The following is a 19,961-nucleotide window of genomic DNA, read 5'->3' on the forward strand; positions in this document are numbered from 1 at the left end:
CTTCAATTTGTTACTTTGTCCTGTGAGTTAATTGCTTCATTCTCATATAAGCATTCCGTGTTCTACTTGGTACTGTTTTTTGTTGAACATGGTATTAATAGTATGGGGAACACATGATGTTCTTTCCCCTTGTGTTTGTAATCCTTTCAGAGTCCAGGCAAATCCACAATGTTAAACTTATTGTCTGTCAGCAGCTAGTTAGTGTCATGAACAAGGTCAGCCATTACACACAGATTTGCTACCCTGTTTTTCTAGGAATGAAATACATGCCTTATTTACTGCTTGTGTTCTGATGCAGTTTTTGTTGAGCCTTTTACTCTTGGAAGGAATTACCTTAACTAGAAGTCCTGTTGCAGTTTACAAAGGGGGGGGGGAAATAATCTGTTTATTCTCTTAAAATCTTTTGCTTTTCTTTATATGAAAACAGATGTAACAGATTAGTTAGCTGTTCCAGTCTGTCTCCTGCAAATGCACAGTTAATTATGCATAAAATAGAATTACTATATTTTTTCCCATTCTCACTGGTTTTGAATTTTATTTTCACCATTTTCTTAGGGCTCTTCTAAAGCAAAAATGCATTCTACCTGTAGGAATTACCGATTTTCTACTCAAACAATTAGCATTCTCTTTTTACACTTAATATAATTCCAAGTTAATTTTGTGCAAAAGGAAGTGTCACCTTTTCAGTGGGAGACTTTTCCCTTGCCCTGACAGCTTTGGTCTGATTGCCCTTCCTTTCCTCCTCTCTAAGGGATTGTCTGTTCTGTCAAGGTTTATTAAATCTTTTCAGATTAAATCGGAATGTAACAGTTTATCACAGCACCACTGTAGTCTTATGTTTGATTTTGGTTTTCTTTCTTAGTTATATTGACTATTGATCAAGTATAAAACTACTCCATATATCTGATTTTTAGTTTATAAAACCCATAAAAGTCTGAGTTCGGATTTGAATTTAGCTTCCAATAAAGTTGGACTCTTCTGCAGAGCTTTGTTTTTGTATCATCAGCTGCTATGTGCATGCTGAGTTTCATAAAGAGGGTTGTTGAAATAGTAGTTCATCACAACTGGAGACTTTTGGTACTTTCAGTTAATTTCTGCTTCCCAGAATATTTCAAAGCTACCAGAACAAAATGTGGTTTGATTCCAAACACAAACCATTTCTAGCAGGGTTGTTGTGTATTTGTTTTTGACCATGTCAGATTCTAATTACGTGCAACAAAAGGACTTTTATTTGCCCCTGAATACTCATGTTGCCTAATTTAAAAATTATTAATCAGTGTTGAATGCACAACATTATTAATTAGTAACACTACATACATGAATGTATGAAACACCTTAAAGATTAAAAGCTGTACAGAATACTTACACAAAGGAAAATCATTACAAATACATTATGTGGCTCTTTGCATGATGTTAAAATAAAATATGCAGAGGCATAAACTGCTGAATAGTGAATTAATTCTTAGTAGCCTTGTCTACTTGTATTTTCTGTGGCAGTTTTCCAGAATGTCCTTCTGTTTCTGAGCACCTACTTCAGTTTGTCATTAAGTTCTTGGTGCTGTGCAGTCCACTTAATAACTGCTAGAGTTCATGTGACTGAAACATACTTTTTAAGCCTTTTTCACCTTCACTGTCTCGTTAGCTCTTCAATAATGTGCTCAGTTTGAATATTCATTCCCTAGACCCCCATTTATTACCACCTGATAACTTACCAATAGTCAGTTGTCAATACTGGCTGTATTATCCATGTGAATGGTAGTAAAAACTAATTATTCCAGCACTGCCATACGTTGTCATAAATCTATTGCTAGAAATGCTGCTGTTCAAAAGAATGCTGTCACGTGTCTTTGATAATTTATATAATTTGCTATAGAAATTTTAAATACTTAACTAGTGATTACAAAGGCATGCATTTATGAAAAGGTAGGGGGTTTTTGCTTGTGTGAACAACTCAGTTATACTGAGAGAAGAAAACTGGCAGATGCGGTATGTTGCTGCATGAGTTATATACATGTGGTATGTGGAACAGCTAAAAGATAATCCTGTCCATGATTTCATGATAGTTAATTTTTTAATGCATGAAACTAGCAGCAAAAGATGTTCTATGGAAAAGAGAGCATCTGATTTTTTTTTTCCACTTAAGTTTAATTTCTGTGTTTAGTTGATAGTCCAAGTAATTCAGTATGGTGCTTGGAAGTTCGTGGTCATTCACTTTGCTAAAACATTAAAATCAAGGAGTTAGTAATTCTCATATCTAAAACAGTGCCCAGTTTTGTATATACTTAAAAGCAAAACTCTGCAGACTTGCTCATCTTCATTTGAAGTAGAAAAAAGTTCCTAGAATTTGGCTTTGAGTGAAAATTCTTTTTGTTATTAATCGTTAGTAATTTTTATAAAAGTATTTCGGAAATTATCCCCATTTGTCCAGGGATAGGTGTGTATGTATTCTTCTAGTAGTTGATAGCAGAACATCTGAAATATTAAAAAAAAAATTTTTAAGAGATACCTCAATAAAAAGACCAGTGGATCGATCAGCAAATCACACTTGTTTGTTTTCATCACTATCTTAGTAATATCACAAATAAAAAAGCTATGTGAATGTTTTTTATTAAGCTTTTGCAGTTTGGCCTCAGATAGTATCTACCAGTCCTTCCACATGAAGAATAATAGATATGCTATCAATTAACCGTATCTCCTTTGCTATTGTAAGCCTTCACCTCATCCTATATCCAGAAGGGTGCTTAAATTGTTAATGTCAGCTGACTTGCGCTGGATGCTTAGGGTTGCTATGTGGACTTAAGCTTTTCATTTTAGAATGAGCATCTTCGAAAATTCACCAAATTTTCTTTTCCAACATATGCCATGAAATTTTTTTTGTTCTTGGAGATGAAATATGCTAATTGGAAACTGTAGGTTTGAAGGTATGCATAATAGTGGAGAGATGGTATTAGGTTGTCCTTGAGATATGACAAAATAAAGGAATGTTAGCATTAGCAATGACAAAAGAGAATCCCTGATAAGCTTGGAGTGGGTGGGAGTATAAGATTTTTTTGTCTGATTTAGGAAGCAGCCTTCGTAAGCAAGCACCTGTTTCTTACTAGTCTCCTGAGAAACTTACCATAATTAATGCAATTAATTCAGTCTTCGTTTAATGTTAGCACTTTTAAATATAGACTATTGAAATAGACTGCCTTCCTATGTTGGCAGTGACATTATTTGCCTCAGCTATATTTTATTCCTCTTGGTGTGAAACAAGAATGAATAATGAAATCTTTATTATAATGGAGATCTGACTGCCTTGGTAGCGGTCTGTTCTTCATGTGTAACTTCTAGCTTGGTTTCAGGTAGGTAGTCAGCTTCGTCGGTCAGTTTAAGACTGCAGTTCTTAAGACGTGTGTGTTTGATTTTTAGGCACAGATAATGATCTGTAATTACAGTTCAGAAGATCTGTGGGGAGTCATAAGAGTTACCACAAATGAGAAAGGGATATGCTGGTAGTTCATTATTTAAGGATTAGGAAACGGCTATGATCTTTGTGGATTGGGAATCCTTCCCAGCTTGTAGAAGATACAGTAAGTTGTGGTAGAGTTTTGGTAGCTGACACTTTTGTAAAATGCATTTCAGAGTTCGGTCCCTGAAGGATGTTGGATATGTAGCAGGAAAAGAGGTTATAATGCAGTTAGATTGTTTGATCTTTTGGTTTATGTATGAAGTGTATGCCTTGTCCATTTATATTGAAGTTATTGACTCTGATACATTGATCAAAAATAAAGTGAACTTGTTTATGGTGTTGGTTCCAGACATTATTTAAGAACCTGGAATGAAACTATATCTAGTTTTATGTGATAGGTGAGGTCTATACATAAGCAGAATAAGTAAGCCCAGTTTGGGAATGTACATGCAACATAATTACTTTCTTTTTGAGGTATAACATGTTTCCTAATGGTTCTCTTCAAAATGTAGGTGCTTTGTAAGTAGTAGGTGAGGAAATGCATACTTGGGGAAATGTTTTTTTGTTAAGATACTTCAAGTGTGAGAGGTAGGTTTTTTTTCTCCCAGTCTTGGGAATAAAAAACTGAATTGCTTGCTCTTAAAGACTGGCATAGTTTGTCACAAAACATATTACTGAAAAACAAGACAAAGCACATTGGGCCTAAGTGAAGAGGTTTGTTGCTTTTGTGTTCATTTTTCCACATCAGTTGAACAGATGGTTGTTATTTTTTGAAGGAAGTAGGTCTTGTATACATGCTTGACTATAGTCATACTCTATAACATTGTGTATATATAATATGCTTCACTTTAGAAGAATTTATTTGCATCTCGTCTTAGGAAAGTTTGAGTACTTGTTCAGTTATGATACAGGTTATTCTTGTCATAAAAACTACACTGTTGCTTAAATTCAGCATTCATAGGAGAACAAGGAGATAGTAAAGTTACAAAGTGTTTCATTGTGTGGAACTACGCAAGTGTGGTATTTCCAAACCTGTCAGTTAAAAGTTCCAAGTCTTGTCATGCTGTCATCTATTCTTTGTGTATGTTTTGTATTAATTACTTTGCTCTTTGTAGCATTCTGTTCAAGTAAAAAATGACTTAAAATCTTCATAGAATTGCATTTCTGATGTTATATGTACATGTTTGTAGCTATTTTGCTTGTCATTGACTGTACTATAGACTACTGAGTTTATAAAATCACTGATAAAACCTGCCAACAGTTTTTTTTAAGACGTCTTCATGGCTGCATAAATACCTAATATAAATTCAGCTGGACTTTAGATGGAATGAACTGTAAAAGTACACATAATCAGGAATCATAGGAACATGGCTTCTGTTTGGAACAAACCTTTACAGACAACTAGTTGTAAATCTAATTGTAGCAGACAGGTCTGTAAACCTTTATCAAAGATGTTTCCATTATTTTTAGTAGGTATTTTTGAAATGTCCTTGTACCATGGACTTAGGCTTTACTGCAAATACCTAGCAAACCATACTCTTCCGTTTAAAGCAATAGGAGTTGGTCCAGAAAATTAATACTAGAACCTGCATCTCTTTTTTTTTCTCCCAAGTAGGAGTGGGAAGAGGGGAAGTTAACCGTTTCAGATTTAAATGTGGTCTTGAAAAAGTGTCATTGAACATCCAGGAAGTTATCGTATCATACTTCACCCCTCCCATTCTCAGACTACCCTTTTTCTGAGAATTTAAATATTTTACTGGTCTGTATGTGACTCTTGATTTTTTTTTTTTTTAATTTTTTAATTTTTATTTATTTTTTTATTAAGTTCAGTATCTTAATGTTCTTTGTGAAGTTTCTTTTCTGGATGTGTCATGATGCTTAGGATTTATCATAGATTGGCAGGCTGTGATTTCCAAATGCTTTAGAAATCCAGTTGTCTTTCCAGAAACATGTTGGCAGATCTTAATCTATCCTTGGCTTTATGAATGGAAAACGATAGAAAGCAAGTCTGCTTTTCACCTAAGCAGCTTTTGTGTAGACCTTTAAAATACCATTTTAGTAAAGCTGTTTCCATAATATTCTCCTTTTTTCCCAGCTGTTTTGTTTAGTCTGTATGCATGTAAGATGTGAGTAATCTTACTCTATTAAAGAAAGCAAAATGCTGATTAGAAGTTCTTGTGAATCAACAAGTTGTGGGGAAGGAGTCTTCCATATAAGTATTAAGTATGCATTCAGTCAATGCAAATTAGGAAGTTTCAATGGTAAGACAGACAAATTAGTGTACGTGAAGTCCTTGCTGCCTGGTAAGTACCCTCTCTGATGTGAATTCCAATACTAACCAATAACATACACCTCACAAAACTACCCATGAAGTTGATAGTTCACAGATACAAGCAGTCCTTGTAGAACTGTTGAGGGTGTATTAACAGTACACTGAACTCCTCATAGATTATAATTCTATTAAGGGTATATTTATTATCTGTACACTGAACTGATAGATTTTTCTCCGGAAGTATTCTTCTATTGCCATCTGTAGAAGTACTGTGTCAGGGTGATACAATGAAAATTTTAGCAGTGCTGAATATGCCATAGCTGTTTTCAGGAGCTTAGTTGCGTGCTTTTGGTCAATAAACATAGTAAATTCAATGAACAATTGCAGAAGACTGCTTGACAGTACGAGTATCTTATCTTCAAAATTATGCTCTTTCTGAATGAGCACATTAATCTGCATTTTAATAGAACATGTTCCCTGAATCTGGCAGAATGCTGAAAAGAGCAATGTTAATGTTTGAACCTTGAGATAGTGAGGAGGAAATTCCATTTTTACTGTGGTGTCTGAGATGATGTGTCATGTTGCAGTACTACTACCCTTTCCTAAAATTCTCACTACCTGTGAAGATGAGCTACAGAATAGTAGGTGAAAAGAATATGAATTCCCCCAGGAGGCAACCCATTGTGTTTGGTTTTTAGATTCTCATTTCTTTGTCGTCTTATCTGTGTGTTGTACAGATGTCAGGCATATTGCTGCTGTGTGTTTTGGGGCTTTTACTTATTTTTAAGGGAGAAGCTATGTTTTTTTGTTGCCAAGTTGTCTAGCAACAGTAGTAGTTCTGTTGATGGATATCAAGATACATTAAAAGTGTATATATTTTAAATCTTATGCTGAAAATTTTATTTTAAAAAGGCAAAAAAAAGTCTGAGAAGACCTATTGTTCATAATTCTTTGAGAAACCTAAGTATGTTTGATTAACAGATGGATTAAAGTGAAAGTGCTCAACTCTGCACCAAGCATTACTACATGAAAATGACTGGCTTATCACAGACAGCTCAGCAAGTAACAGTAGTAAACATGACTGCATAGCTCTTGAACTAAATTGTTTAAATTACTTCAGGGATGGTAGGTAGATATGTTGAATGAAACTCTTATTTCCCTTCATGAAACAAATCTTACTTCAATATCAATGTTAGTAATAATACTGTGTGAAACTTAGTCACTGAATTAAATATATGTAAATTTGGTAGCATCCTATTCTATTACACTCTCAGTCTATTATAATAATGAACAACTGATCTTAAGTTCTCATTTAAAAAAAAAAATCTTTGAATTAATATTCCTTCGAGCACAGGTGAAGCTTTCTAAAAAAACTCTCTAGAACGTATTCTTTTAAGGTACTAATATCCTTTTTCTTGTTAAGAAGTGAAAAATAAGAGGTTTTTTGAACATGTTTTTTACTGATGCATTTCTATTGTTTGCTTCCTTAACAGTGGACTTTAGTAGGACCTAATAAAATAGTGTTAACTTAAAGAATAACCATAGCTGAAACATATTTGAGTGAAATAACTGAATTTACTTTTGTATATAGTATAGAATATTTTTTAACTTTTGTTTTAAATGGAAATAAGCTGTAAATAATTGAGTGGGTGTTGGGATTTTGTTTTGTTTTTCTTGACTAAGTAGTTGGTATTACATTTTCACTACTGCTTGATTTTGTGTTTGTAGAGCCAGAATGAAGACTGGGGAGGTTTGTCTGAGGATATCTTATGATTAAGGATAATCTAGGGCATTAGCCCTTTTGACCCCCATCTAAATGATTGGTAACTACCAAGTTTACCATTTTGGTGGCATGGATTAAACGGGTGCTATGCAAAGACTGCTGCACGTGTAATTAAGTCCTTGCAAGAATAAACAGAAAATGGGTGATGGGCTTAACTTTCTGCAACACTTGCATGATGATCTTTGAAGAGTGCTTTGAGTGTTCCCTGTTATTTTCCTTTTTTGTACTAACCGCATCAACTTGAAGTGTCTGACTTCTACTAGCTTTCTTTGGTGTTGATAATTAAGTGGGATAATGCAAGTTAGAGAAATGGATACCAAAACTAATAACTAAACAGATGTTTGGCTTTGTTTACTTACAATCAACTCATGTAAATGTGTATTTACTGGAAAATGAGCTGTTTACATCTGCTGTGCAAAGAAAATGGGCCCTAAAAAGACTGGGTGCTGCTGCAATTGACTGTATATCAAGTGCCGGATGCTGCATGACAGAACAAAGCTTATTTGCATATATAGTGCATTGCAACATATTTTTGTTCAAAGCATAAGTGAATACATTGTGGCAGTCCTACTAATAAAGGTAAGATTTTATTTTACATAAGGCAAGTTTAAAACACACATGAAAATGATTTGCTGGAGAAAACTTAATTAGTCCGCTGCTTATTTGATACCATGATAAACAAGCAGTTCAGTAAACAAATTGGCTTTTGTAATGTGGAACTGCAGTAATGGATCTAATTTCATATGCAGCTCTATAAATATCAGGATTTAGTTTCAGAACAAAAGAAAATTATTAATAGACAAAAATATTTTTTAACATGTTCAATATCAAATTCAGTGTTGGTGTATGGATATTTTTACCATTTAAAAGTTACCTAGTATATGATATAGCTGTTGATCTTTGGGGAGTGGCGAGTAGCTAATAACCTGCTTGCCTATTATACCTCTGGACTTAGGGCAGCCAACAAGTCATTTGTTCAAAATAAAGTTTCTTACAAGTTTGGACGTATTCTAAAACAGCAATAAGAAAACCTAAATGCTCAAGCTTGATTTTTTTCCACAGGTTTTTTTTCCCCATGTTTATTGCTTTTTCTCTCCATGATAACAAGTTCATGTACAAAGAGTGTGATTCTTGTGGTGAGGTTAGTATTAATACTGCGACTGTAGGTTTCCTTGTGATTAAAACTTTAAAAAGTATTTATACGGTTTGGGATCTATGCTAAGCATAGAGCATTTACTTAGGAGTCTCAGTCGTCTTTGTTGTCTTAGATGGCTACAAAGACCAATTCTGGAACATGCAAGCTCAGGCTTAGAAAATTCTATGTGACTCCAGTTTATTTGTTTACAGTATGTCCCTGATGAATTCTGTGTATGGGCACAGTTTTAGTTGAAGAAATGTGCTTTGTCCCCAGTAATTTGGGGCAGTGGCATTATCCAATGTCCATGGGATGTTTTTTCCCATTTGCTACTGTTCCTGGGAAGGAGTGAAAGGAATAGTCTCTGTGTACAGAGTTTAATTTACATGGTTGTCATGACTCCACAGAATATGAAGAAAAGGGGATGGCATCTGTGGGGGTGAGAGGGACAGATAGATGGTTGCACCTGATGGGAGATGGGAGTAGTTTTCCTGCTGGAAGGAACTGCAGCTTGTATATAGGAATGAGGATAATCTATGCTAAAGAAAGATCACCTGAGGTAAAGAAGGTTGTCTTTGGACAAGGGGAGGAGTTTGACTCATATAGCTTCTGTGCTTGGGTTAACCTGATATTTAACTGTAGGTTATACACCTTCAGATTACTTAATCTGTGTTACTCTGTCAAGCATAAAAAAGCACTAAATTAGTAGAATTTCATTTTTTTGAGGGCTGTTTCAGATTTGGTTGTAAACTAGGGTGTTGAGTTCATGTGCTGTAGGGCAAGTATAATAAGCCACATATTTAGAAGGAGTCTATTCCATACAGAATTTAGTTAAATGTAAGGTAAGCCTTATACAATGTTTAAAAAACTTAAGCGGTATACAGCTAGGCAGGGTGAAATTTTTTATTGTACACGGAAGTTCTGCCGAACAAAACTTATGCTTTCTATCAAGAGCAGTTTACAGGTGTTAGTCATGCTCTTGAGTCAGGGTGCAGTTTCCTCATCGCCTAAAACCATGCTGACAGTGACTCTTGTTGAGAAGGCCTGATCATTCCTGGTGGCACTTGCGTTGATCCACTTACCCTGTGATTATGTGGCTTCTAGCTTGTTAGCTAAAGCCAGGGAGCATGAAGGATGTGCCAGGAGGAGGAAAGCAGTGGCGCTGAAAAGGGAAGTAAAAGGCAGCTGCTTTTGGTGGCAGCCAGGACTTCTACTAAAGCTAACAGTCTAACTTAAATTACGTTTTATTTTTAACAATTCCCAGGGTATCTAAATGTTTTAAAAAACCAGTGGTCCCCATGTATCTTGTCTTGACTCAAGTCTGCTGTGAACTCCCAAGTCAGCTAGCATAGTTAGGTAAGTTCTAATTTACCTGTCTTATACTACACCCCTGCTGTTGGCTTGAGTCATAGGCCTGTAGCAAGGAACTTCAGCAGCATTACTGACTTAACAGAGTTTTCAGGCGTCCTTTCCCTCCCTCTTTCCTTTGTGCCAGGCAAACTATTTATATGACTCTTCTAGAACTGGATTTCAGATCCATTTAAACTGATCCAATTTAAATTGTTCATTTCTAACAACATATAATCAGCAACTTTGCTTTTCCATGTTTACAACTTGGCCCTGCAATCATTTGTCCAAACAACTACAGGAAGGCAAAATGCTGCAGGAACAGGAAAGAAGGGGAATGCTTAAATGCCATTGCCATGGAAGCTGAATGATACTGGATGTGACATGGCTTGTTACAGCAGTATATTCTGGTCATCCCTTCAAAGATACAGCCCTGCAGTTTAAGAAATGGTTCCTTAAGCAGAGGGGAATAAGTAATGCAAACCTGTAGCTGCAGTGCTGGAAGAAAATGTAAGAAAACATTAATGAATCCTTATGTGCGTAGTTTGGCAAACTGCCAAACATAGAGACACTGTGGGATTATCTGATAGAGAACTCAGTGATTTGTAGTAATTTTAGCTCTAGTTTTACGATACAAAGTATTCAGCAGTAGTATTTGCTTAGAGCATTTGTGTTTTTGTGGTGGGGAAATGGAGCCTCCAGTGGATGCTTAGAATCATCCTTACCCTTAGACTCTCAATTCTTCATAGCTTACTGCATAGCAACTGATTGGCAGGTATAAAGCACTGCCTCCTGGAGCGATTATCACCTCTGATCCAGCAGATCAGAATAGCAACTAAGACGGAGGAAGCACCCACTATTATCCAGTTACAGTACATGAAGTTTCCACGGCTATTTTTGCTTCTGCTTTTGAGAGGGGGGCAGGCAGGCCGCTGCTGATCTTATGTAATACCCTTCTGGTCCCTTGAAGTGATGTTTTAGAGCTGTAGTGTGTGCATATGCTAGGATGTTTTGCTGAATAACACTTAGATGACAACTGTTGCTGTTTCAGACTCTAGTTCAGTATTGTGTTGACTAATTTGCACCAATCTTGAAGATTTCTTTTTTTGTCTTCTCTGTACAGGAAGCTGCAGGCAAGATCATGACTTGGAGTTGGCACTGATGTAGGATTTTTCTTTGTTTTTGAACAGTGTCATAGTTGATGTTTGTCTTTGAACATGTTCAAGACCTCATGGGTGTTTCTAGGCTCTCTGAGAAAACACTTTGCCTTCCATTGAAAGTAAAGTAGAATTTTCCCAATAACCATGTAATTGGAGTGTCTGAATAGTTAGCTAACTAAAAATGGGGAAACAGATGCATTTTCAGGGATTTCAAAATAGTAGAGTAAGTGAACAGCAGCAATTTCCTGAAGCAGCCTTTCATTAGAAATATTTCCTAATAAAGATTAAGTAGTAGAGTGTAAAAGTAATTCCTTCTGAAGCATTGCTAAAGAAGTGCTTGTTAAATGTTAATCTCTTCCTACTGTAAGAACTTCATGTTTTTAAACAGAAACCCGCATCTGTCCTCTCTCTTTTCCCCATAACTTCTGTAGAAGTTTTTCCCAAACTGCTGTGCACTCCATGGTACCACATCTTGTCTGTTGTTCTAGCTTGGGGTTTGTTTAGATGCTGAATGTCAAAGAAGCCAAGCCTTTATGTAAAGGTAGCAGTTGTAATTTTTGCCTGCAGTTTAACATGGCTTGCCTTCATAGGCTTTGTGCCGATTTTGATGGGAAAGAAGTTAAAAACTTAAGTAAAGTTTCCCTGAAAAAGGTGTGCCATGTATTCATGAAGTCTATGTCACTGCTGTGTGATGTTGTCCGTAAAATGGCAGCACTGCAAAACGCTGAACTTGGGTCAGTTTGGTGTAGGCATAAATAATTTCTTGTTGCTCTCTTGCCTGAGGAAATAGACTGTTTTCTTGTCCACTACACGCATAAAATAGCTTAAATTGCAGCAAGAAAATAATTTCAAAGTAGGTGTTAGGCAAATTTTCCAGTGGTGATGATAATGAAGCATTTAAATATATTGCCTGGGGGCAAATATACTTAAAAACCAAAAAGTTTCCCTCACTGGATGCCTTTAACAGATTAAGTATCTCTCAGGAATGTTACAGGTATGCTGATTGGGGGACTGGATTAAATGGAGTCCTTTCTAATTTTAGTTTGATTATGATTTTTAATTAGGTTGGGTCATGACAAAATTGGCTGAGAAAAATGTCAGTTGGGGTTGGGCTAGATAAATAGTTCTGTTGACTCAAATCAACTCTACCATTTTTCTAATTTAAAAATCTGTAATGACTCAAGCTGCAAATTTCAGAGAGTATTATTGGCTTTTTAAAATTAGTTGTAAACACAGATGTCAGCTTGAAAAGATGAATTCTAGTAACTTTAAAACACTGTGGAATTGCAGCGTGCGGCTTGTACTGTAGAGCTATTACTGCTTGGGCAAAACTAGGATCTAAGACCTATCTGAAGTCAGATAAAGAATTAACATCAAATTTTTAAATGGTGATTTTTTCAGAGGTAGTATTTCATGTTAGTTTGCCACTGTATTGTGCTGTAAGGATACCATTGCTAGATCAACTCACTTATAAACTCATTAGATCCAGATCGCTAGCTATTCTAAGGATGTGCTTCACAGGCTCAGGGTATTGTCTAAGGTTTGCAGAGTCCCACGGAAGGAAGGCAAGGTAGTCTGCATCCTGATTGTAGAAGTTGATGTCTGTCCTTTCACCCAAATTGTCCTTTCTGGCTGACTACTCTGGAGACAATGCAGAGAACACAGTGAAAAATTTAACAAGTCATAGTTGGAGCTTATGAGATACTGTAGTTCTGTGATGGCAAATAATTTGTCAAAATTTTATTTTCCTTTCTGTTGTTTGTCAGGCTGCCCACAGTGCTAGACCCTCTGTGTTTGATGGACTTGGATGTCCTTGGTGGGCTACAGAGGTCTCACTGAAACTGCAGTGTTTTCAATCTCAGAATATTGCTGTGTTATCGCTTCATATCTCAGTACTGTTGTCTTCCATTTAATCTTTTAGATTCACCTCTACAGTGTCAGCTTATTGCTAGTATAGTTGCAGGTGGTGTTTACATGTTCTGTAAACGAAAAAGTCACCAGGAGCAAAATAACCACTTTCTTCCTATTGTTATCTGGCAATCTATCTTGCTTTATCATTAGATAGAAGTTTCTGTCAAGATGAGACACTAATCCCATAACAGTAATTTGAGTCAGTCATCTAATTTTGTGTACCAGGATTTTTGCTTCAAAGGCAGTTAATTCCTCGAGTTATAAACCATTGAAAATATGACTAGGATGGGGAGTATCCTAGGGCCGTGGGGGAGAGTAGAAGTTTGGAAAGTACTGAAGGGTAACAGGTAGATAAACATGACATAAACACTTCCATGTCCTTATTTGTTCATAATAGTTGTGTTAAAAGGCAACATGGTCAGTGCTTCCAGGCCAGAGAGTATGCTAAAGAATGTGTGCAGCCTGGGATAACACAACAACAATGAATGGTAATCAGCCTCATAAGAGTGCTAGAAAATGAGCTGCTCTCGTTCTGCGTTCTGTCCAGAGAACTATTGAAAAATTAAGGAGAAATCTGTTACGAGATTTGACAAGCATTTTGATGAAGACACTAACTTTAGCTCCAGGTTTCCAAGGGTGAAACACTGGAAGACCTGAGTTTTTGTTTGTTTTTTTTTTTCAACAAGGAGGAGGATCACAGTCACATGTGTGCATGCATGTTCCAGGTAAAAACTGAAAATTCAAAGCTGTAAAAATTGGACATTTGCGATTGTAACAAATATGCCTGCTTTTCAGTTGTCTTCATGAATCTATCATGCCAACAGTGTAAGTAAAGTACAAGTTTTCCATAAGTACCTCTCTGGGAATTTTTTTGTCTGTGGAGGCTCCAGCAGTTCTAAAGTTAATATTTTTTTTTAGTCAAAGCTCCTACTCCTTGAGATTAGTACTGTATACTACCATCATGCAATTCTTTTTCCAGTTAGGAATATGCCTCAGCATTTTGTTTTTAATGTAGGCTGACACTTGACTTAAGCAGTAAGAGAGGTTTTAAGAGTTAAAATTCACATTTTTAATTCTGTATTATATATCAAATTCTTTTGAGTAATACCAAAAATCACAGCAGGCTTCATACAACTTATTTGCAACTGTCACTGAGCTATAGGTGGTGTTATTCTGAGAACTATTGGATTTGTAGTTGGCTTGTTCAGAATAATTTTAGCTACTATGGAATAATGTTCAGATTACTGATACTGAAAAGCAGTATAAATCCTGTAAAGCCTCCGGGGTATTTTTGTTGTGCTTTTCTGTAATTGGAGATTAGAATTTAAAAATATACAAGCTTGAATGTGTGAATAAACTGAGATGACACAGAGGAAATTGATAGCTTTAGAAGTCATGGGAACTTCCTCAGATCTGTTGTAAGACTTCTATAATTTCAGGGAGTGGGATGCTAAAATAGATTAAAATCTAGTGTTGGTACATCAGGAAAGATGTTAACTGATATGCAGAGAGTTGCTTTGTGCTTTTTTTCTGTTTTCTTCCCAGAAGATGTGTAATGGGCATACGTGGGGCTGATACTCCTAAATTGCTATTACTCCATTAAAAATGTCCTAATTTGTCTTCAGGGCACTGATTTTAATACAAAAAATTGAGTATTGCTTGCTTTCCAGCTCCTCTTTCAACCAATTGTATATGAATGTTCATGCTAGTAATAGAGTATTAAGTTCAGTGGCATAATTCAAAAGTGAAGAAAACTTTGCCTGCTGTGAGAGGTCTCTCAGATACCTACCATTTTTTTAAACAGGCACTCTTTGATAGAAAGATAATTTTTGTCACAAATAATGCCACTGCTGTACTACCCTGGCATGGTGCTGCTCACAACCATGTTCTAGAGGCCTGTTACCGATGTGTGTTTATCAGAGCGGATATGGTAGGTGATGTCAAAAGTTCACTTAGCCCGGTGCAGTGTCTGACAGTAGCCAATAGTCAATGTCTACTGAAGAGGCTAGAACGGAGCAGATACATAGGGTGGTCCATCTCTGGAACAGTATCTCAGCTTCAAAGGATTTTTGGCTGAGAAGAAGCTCTGAGCTTACATAATACAGTAATTATGATGTTAGGTTGTTCTGTATCTTGTTGGACCTAGCACGCAAGTATGGGAGGGCTAAAATGATGGTTCTCCCTGCCCTTCCCCTTGGATGCCTAGAGTAGTCAAAAATACAATATTGTATTTCTGTACTGAGTCCTTTTCATATCAGTGAGATAATCTTTTTGTTTTCTTGCATATCTGTCCACCTTTTCTATTATGTATAAGAATATGTACATTTCTTTTGTAGCCACGTCATGAATACTTTAATGTCCCAGTGTACTAAATGGCTTCATCATGCATGCAGAATTTCAGAGGAGATAGACCAGTGACTTACTCATGACAGAACATTATCATCAGCTTGGTGAATCCAGTCATCTTGAATCTAATAAATACCACAACCATTCTCTGCTATTGTACTTTCCTCTTCCCCCTCTGTTTTACAGTGTTGTCTCTTCATATGTCTCATTTCAACGAAACTTGTGCTTGTTGGCATATGGTTTAACTTTTTTATTGTGTGTAACCTTGAAGTCTTGTGCTTACAAGTTCTGTAGAGTTTTCTGAGCTAAACATCTAAACTGCAACACCTATACTGTAACATTGTGACCTGTGTTTATCTTTCAAATAAGTTATGGTGGTATTTAAACATACACTTAAAACCTGTAGATGAAGGTAATACTTAGAGAAGCTAGTGAAGGAGTAGTATGTGAAATGTGTATACACACAAGTATTAAATGATACTACACACAATTCTACACATACCTTGCATCTTAAAGATGCACATACCAATATCCTTTTCTGAGACTGGCACAATGGTGTGACTTACCTTATAAAGAAGAGGAAGGCAGAATTGATTAAGGCAAAGAGAACTACTTAGGTAAATTTGAAGTTACAACATTTATATTTAAATGTTCAAAACAGTCTTGTGAGTAGTTGAACAATTGCTGCTTGCTGAAGGAGAGAACAAGTTCATTGCTTTACAAATGGTTAGGGTTGGAAAGATTTTTTTTTTTTTAAAGTCCATTAGCAGCATACTTGAAATACGTGTCCTTCAATTGGCATTTTCAGTTTCAAGTGCAGGCTACCTTGTATATTGGAGAACTGCCACAAGGATGTATATAAGTACCTTTCAATTAAAAAGTGTGGGCAGGGTGAGAGGGCATGTATTGCATCCTCTGTTTGCCTAGTAGAAGAAAATAATTTGTATCCTAAAACCAATGCCGTTTCTGAAAATTGTTCAAGGGTAACTAGCAAGGAGGTAGTTACTGAGACTAACCACAATCAGCTAGTTCAGCGTACTATATGTGGTAATGCACTACCTTTCAAATGTTAAACTGACATAAAAATTGGAGAATTAGGGGATTAGACAAAAGATTTTGATTGGACTTGCAGCATTTTGAAATGTTAAAAAGCAAGATCATAGGAGTGGTTTTCCATTTCCAAGTTTGCCTTTTTTCTGTAAGACATTAACAATGTGTTTGAATGTCTGGTTAATGCTGCTTTAGCCTGCATTATTTCATGCCTGTTGGCTTAAAATGCTGTGCATTGAGCTGTAATGAGATGCTGTTTTTCTTGTTATCTGTATACAGCTGCTTGCTTCTAAACGACTAGGTAATGAATTAGCTTTCCTGGCATGTTTGAAATAAAGTATTGCATGCACTTTTGTCTCATGTGAATGACTTTTTTTCCTCATCTGTGTTCTGATACATTTCAAATTTGCATTGTTTGCCTTGGGTGATTCTGAGCTGCAGGTAGTGTGTAATACTGCAGAATGTTTTCCATAACAATTGGATAAAATGTTTGACACTTCCTAAAACAAATAATGTGAACAAAACATAGTTAATTCTATTTGTTTCTTAAAAGTAATAATCGATGAAATTATTCCTTTAGAAAAACACATTAGCCTTTAGGTGTTCCTTTTGAGTTTATATTGTTCATGTGAATCTAAGAATGCACGTCTGCCTCAAGGTTACTGCTGTAGTATTAAAAAATTAAAATCTTACTGAGTTTTACTGGTGAGATATCTGTGGACAAGTAGCCAATGTCTTTGAAATACATTGCTTTAAATTCATAGTGTGCCAATGACCTTGATTTACTTGAAGACATTTAATCTTTATTTAAGTATATGCCTGGTGAAAATTACCTACAACTTTGGGCAGTGGAGACAATAATACTAAACTGTTCTAAAGATATTAACAGCAGAGCACTGTATTTTTTCATAGCTATTGAGCAACTTTTTTTTCAGGTAATATAGTGAATATCCTGTTTCACCACTGAGTGTCCACTGCTATGTAATCAGTTGAAAACAGTGAAAATTTGTTTTATTACAAATGTTTTCAAGACCCAGAAATGCCTGAGAATTTATATTCTGTTAAATACTCTGAATTCTGTTGCTGTAGTTAAGCATGTAGGTTTTTTTTTTTTTTTTTTAGTAAAATGCTTTTAAGTTGGTGGATAGGGGAGAGACATGTCCTCTAAAACGAATGCAACAAAGTAATCTGGGAATATAATACGACATCTTGTATTAAAAATGCTGCATAGCCTTTTCTTCAATCAGTGTCTCCTTTGGGGGGATTTGTATACAAACGTGTAAATCTTTAATTGTGCCATCCTGTCTGGCTTTATCAAGGTCAGTGCAGTTCCAAGAACATTTAAATATTGCATCAGAGGGAAAAAAACCCTGTAATACACAGAGTATCTTGTTTCCAGTTTTAACTTGGCTTTTTCTTGCAATTTCTTACTTGCTGCTGGATTTTGGAAGCCATCTTGAAGTGCTCACAGGTGGCCTATTCAAAGTGCTGACTGACTTTCAAATCAAGTTGCCTTTAAAATATCATAGCTTGTTCCTTCAATACTAAATTACCTTATATATGAACTGAATGAGGACTGTAAACTTGATTGTTTTGTGCTACATAGTCAAGGTTTATAGAGAGGTTGGTGTTATTTGTAAGATTTAAGGTGTTTAATTATGTATTTTACTGACAATTTTTAAAAATAAATATTTAGACTATTTAGAAAGCGGTTGAAAAATAATTTGTTTGCTGCCTTAACTATTATCTGCTTTTTTTCTGCTTCATGACATGTCTTGTTTTAGGATGCTAAAGTAAGTTTATTCATGCCCTGGATACTACAACACTTTATGTTTCCATAAGGACACAGTATCCCTTTTTATTTACTATGATATTGTTAATAACTACGGAAAAGGACAGCATCATATTTCTAATTAAACGACTATTTCTTTTCAGATGCTATAGGAATAATGAATACAAAACAAATTATAATCCTTCAGAATTTTGTATTAAATGACTTGTTGTAAATCTAAACAAAGCTCTTTAAGGTTAGAATTAACCTAAAACTTTATGCTTGGTGTGGAATAATAGAATTCCAATCCTGGTGATTCCTCTACTTCTGTAGGGGTCAATTTATTGGAACCAGGGGTTTCAAGGTACCTTGACCGGGTTTTATGAACAAAGCATGGGACTGGTGTAAAAAAAAAAAAAAAAAACAAACACACAACAATTTCAGCTCCTTATAAAGCAATTAAGGGATACTGTATCTTAGTAGTGCCAGTCATTTCATTCATCCATTTATTCATTCTTCTGTAACAGATTTTTGAGACCCATGAAACAATTCACCACAAAAATCACTGATTCCACTGCAAGATGCTTGCCCATCCCTCCCCAATTCATATCTCTGTTACTGGGTTGTGATTTGTTTCCTGCTGGTACAACTGAATTGCTTTATTTTTATTGCACTTAAGGGCAATAAAATCTACCAGCTATTCCCGTGAACCATGACAATCTAATTAACAGCTCTTTGAGAAATGCAGCTAATACCATGTTTGCAAACTGCAGTACTCTTATCTTTTCATGTGTTTCAGCTTTTTTAATTAAGCATCTTTCATACTAACTCATGTACGGTACTGTTCAACAAAGCACAGGGTCCATTTACCACTGTCTCAAATTTTCCCTCCGTAGGAAGCAGAGACCCCACGTAGTGTACTTGAAGAAATTGGATTGACATAAATCTTCACGTCAGCTGATGACATCTCAGTGTTTCATACTGTAAATGTTCACTGCCTTCATTGTAATGTTTAGCTAATGGTGTAAGATGCTGTTTGTCAGTATTACTGTTTTGCTGAGCTGCTTCATTCAGGCCTACAAGAAAAATACTCTTTTGAAAAGGGAACAAGAAATTAAAGTCCAAAAACCATAAATGAAAGGGAATTAGATTTAAATTGACTCAGTGTCTCCCTTCACTGCATTTATAGGAAGACTGTATTTGACTTCAATAAGTGTACTGTTTTTTATAAGCAAACTTCAGGAAATAAATGTATCATTCGGACACAGCATATCTAAGTGAAAAGAAGCTACATGGACAACTCCAAACATGAAATGGTATAGTGTAGATATTGTGTTTATGCAACCAAAGACTTTTGTTCATCTCCATTTTAGTCATCACTTGTGATAATTTTGCTTATTTCGGTTGATGCATAAAGATTGGAAATACCTGTTTACTACTGAATTTGTCATTATACCAAAGAATCCTGTTAGGATCTGCATATCAAACTGGTAGAAACTGTAAAGGTGATACTATTTTTTGCAAGAAAACTGCAAACTGATAAACTCACTAGAAATGGTATATTTAAGTGTAGCTACCTTAGGCAAAACTGTGCAAGTTACTATACTAAAAAGGGAATGCATGTAGTAGTACAACAACAACATATTTCCAAATACGGAAACTATTTTTAGATCTGACATTAGCTTGCTCTGAACATAAACACAAGGATTCTGACTGTATAGAGATGTGCATAATG

At 35.6% G+C, this 19,961-nt stretch overlaps 1 protein-coding gene across 1 annotated transcript in view; it reads left to right on the forward strand.

Annotated features, from left to right (window-relative positions):
* The window catches only part of LOC104625008 (AP-1 complex subunit sigma-2-like), a gene marked incomplete at its 5' end in the record, with an annotated part of 21,959 nt that extends 2,246 nt beyond the window's left edge, over positions 1–19,713 (forward strand). The window contains 2 exons of the mRNA XM_010292527.1: positions 7,452–7,546; positions 19,123–19,713. Coding sequence (XP_010290829.1) covers positions 7,452–7,496 — 45 coding nt within the window. The remainder of the gene's footprint in view (positions 1–7,451; positions 7,547–19,122) is intronic.
* Between the last annotated feature and the right edge of the window lie 248 nt (positions 19,714–19,961).

This window comes from Phaethon lepturus, unplaced genomic scaffold (assembly GCF_000687285.1).
Source record: "Phaethon lepturus isolate BGI_N335 unplaced genomic scaffold, ASM68728v1 scaffold168, whole genome shotgun sequence".
NCBI lineage: Eukaryota > Metazoa > Chordata > Aves > Phaethontiformes > Phaethontidae > Phaethon > Phaethon lepturus.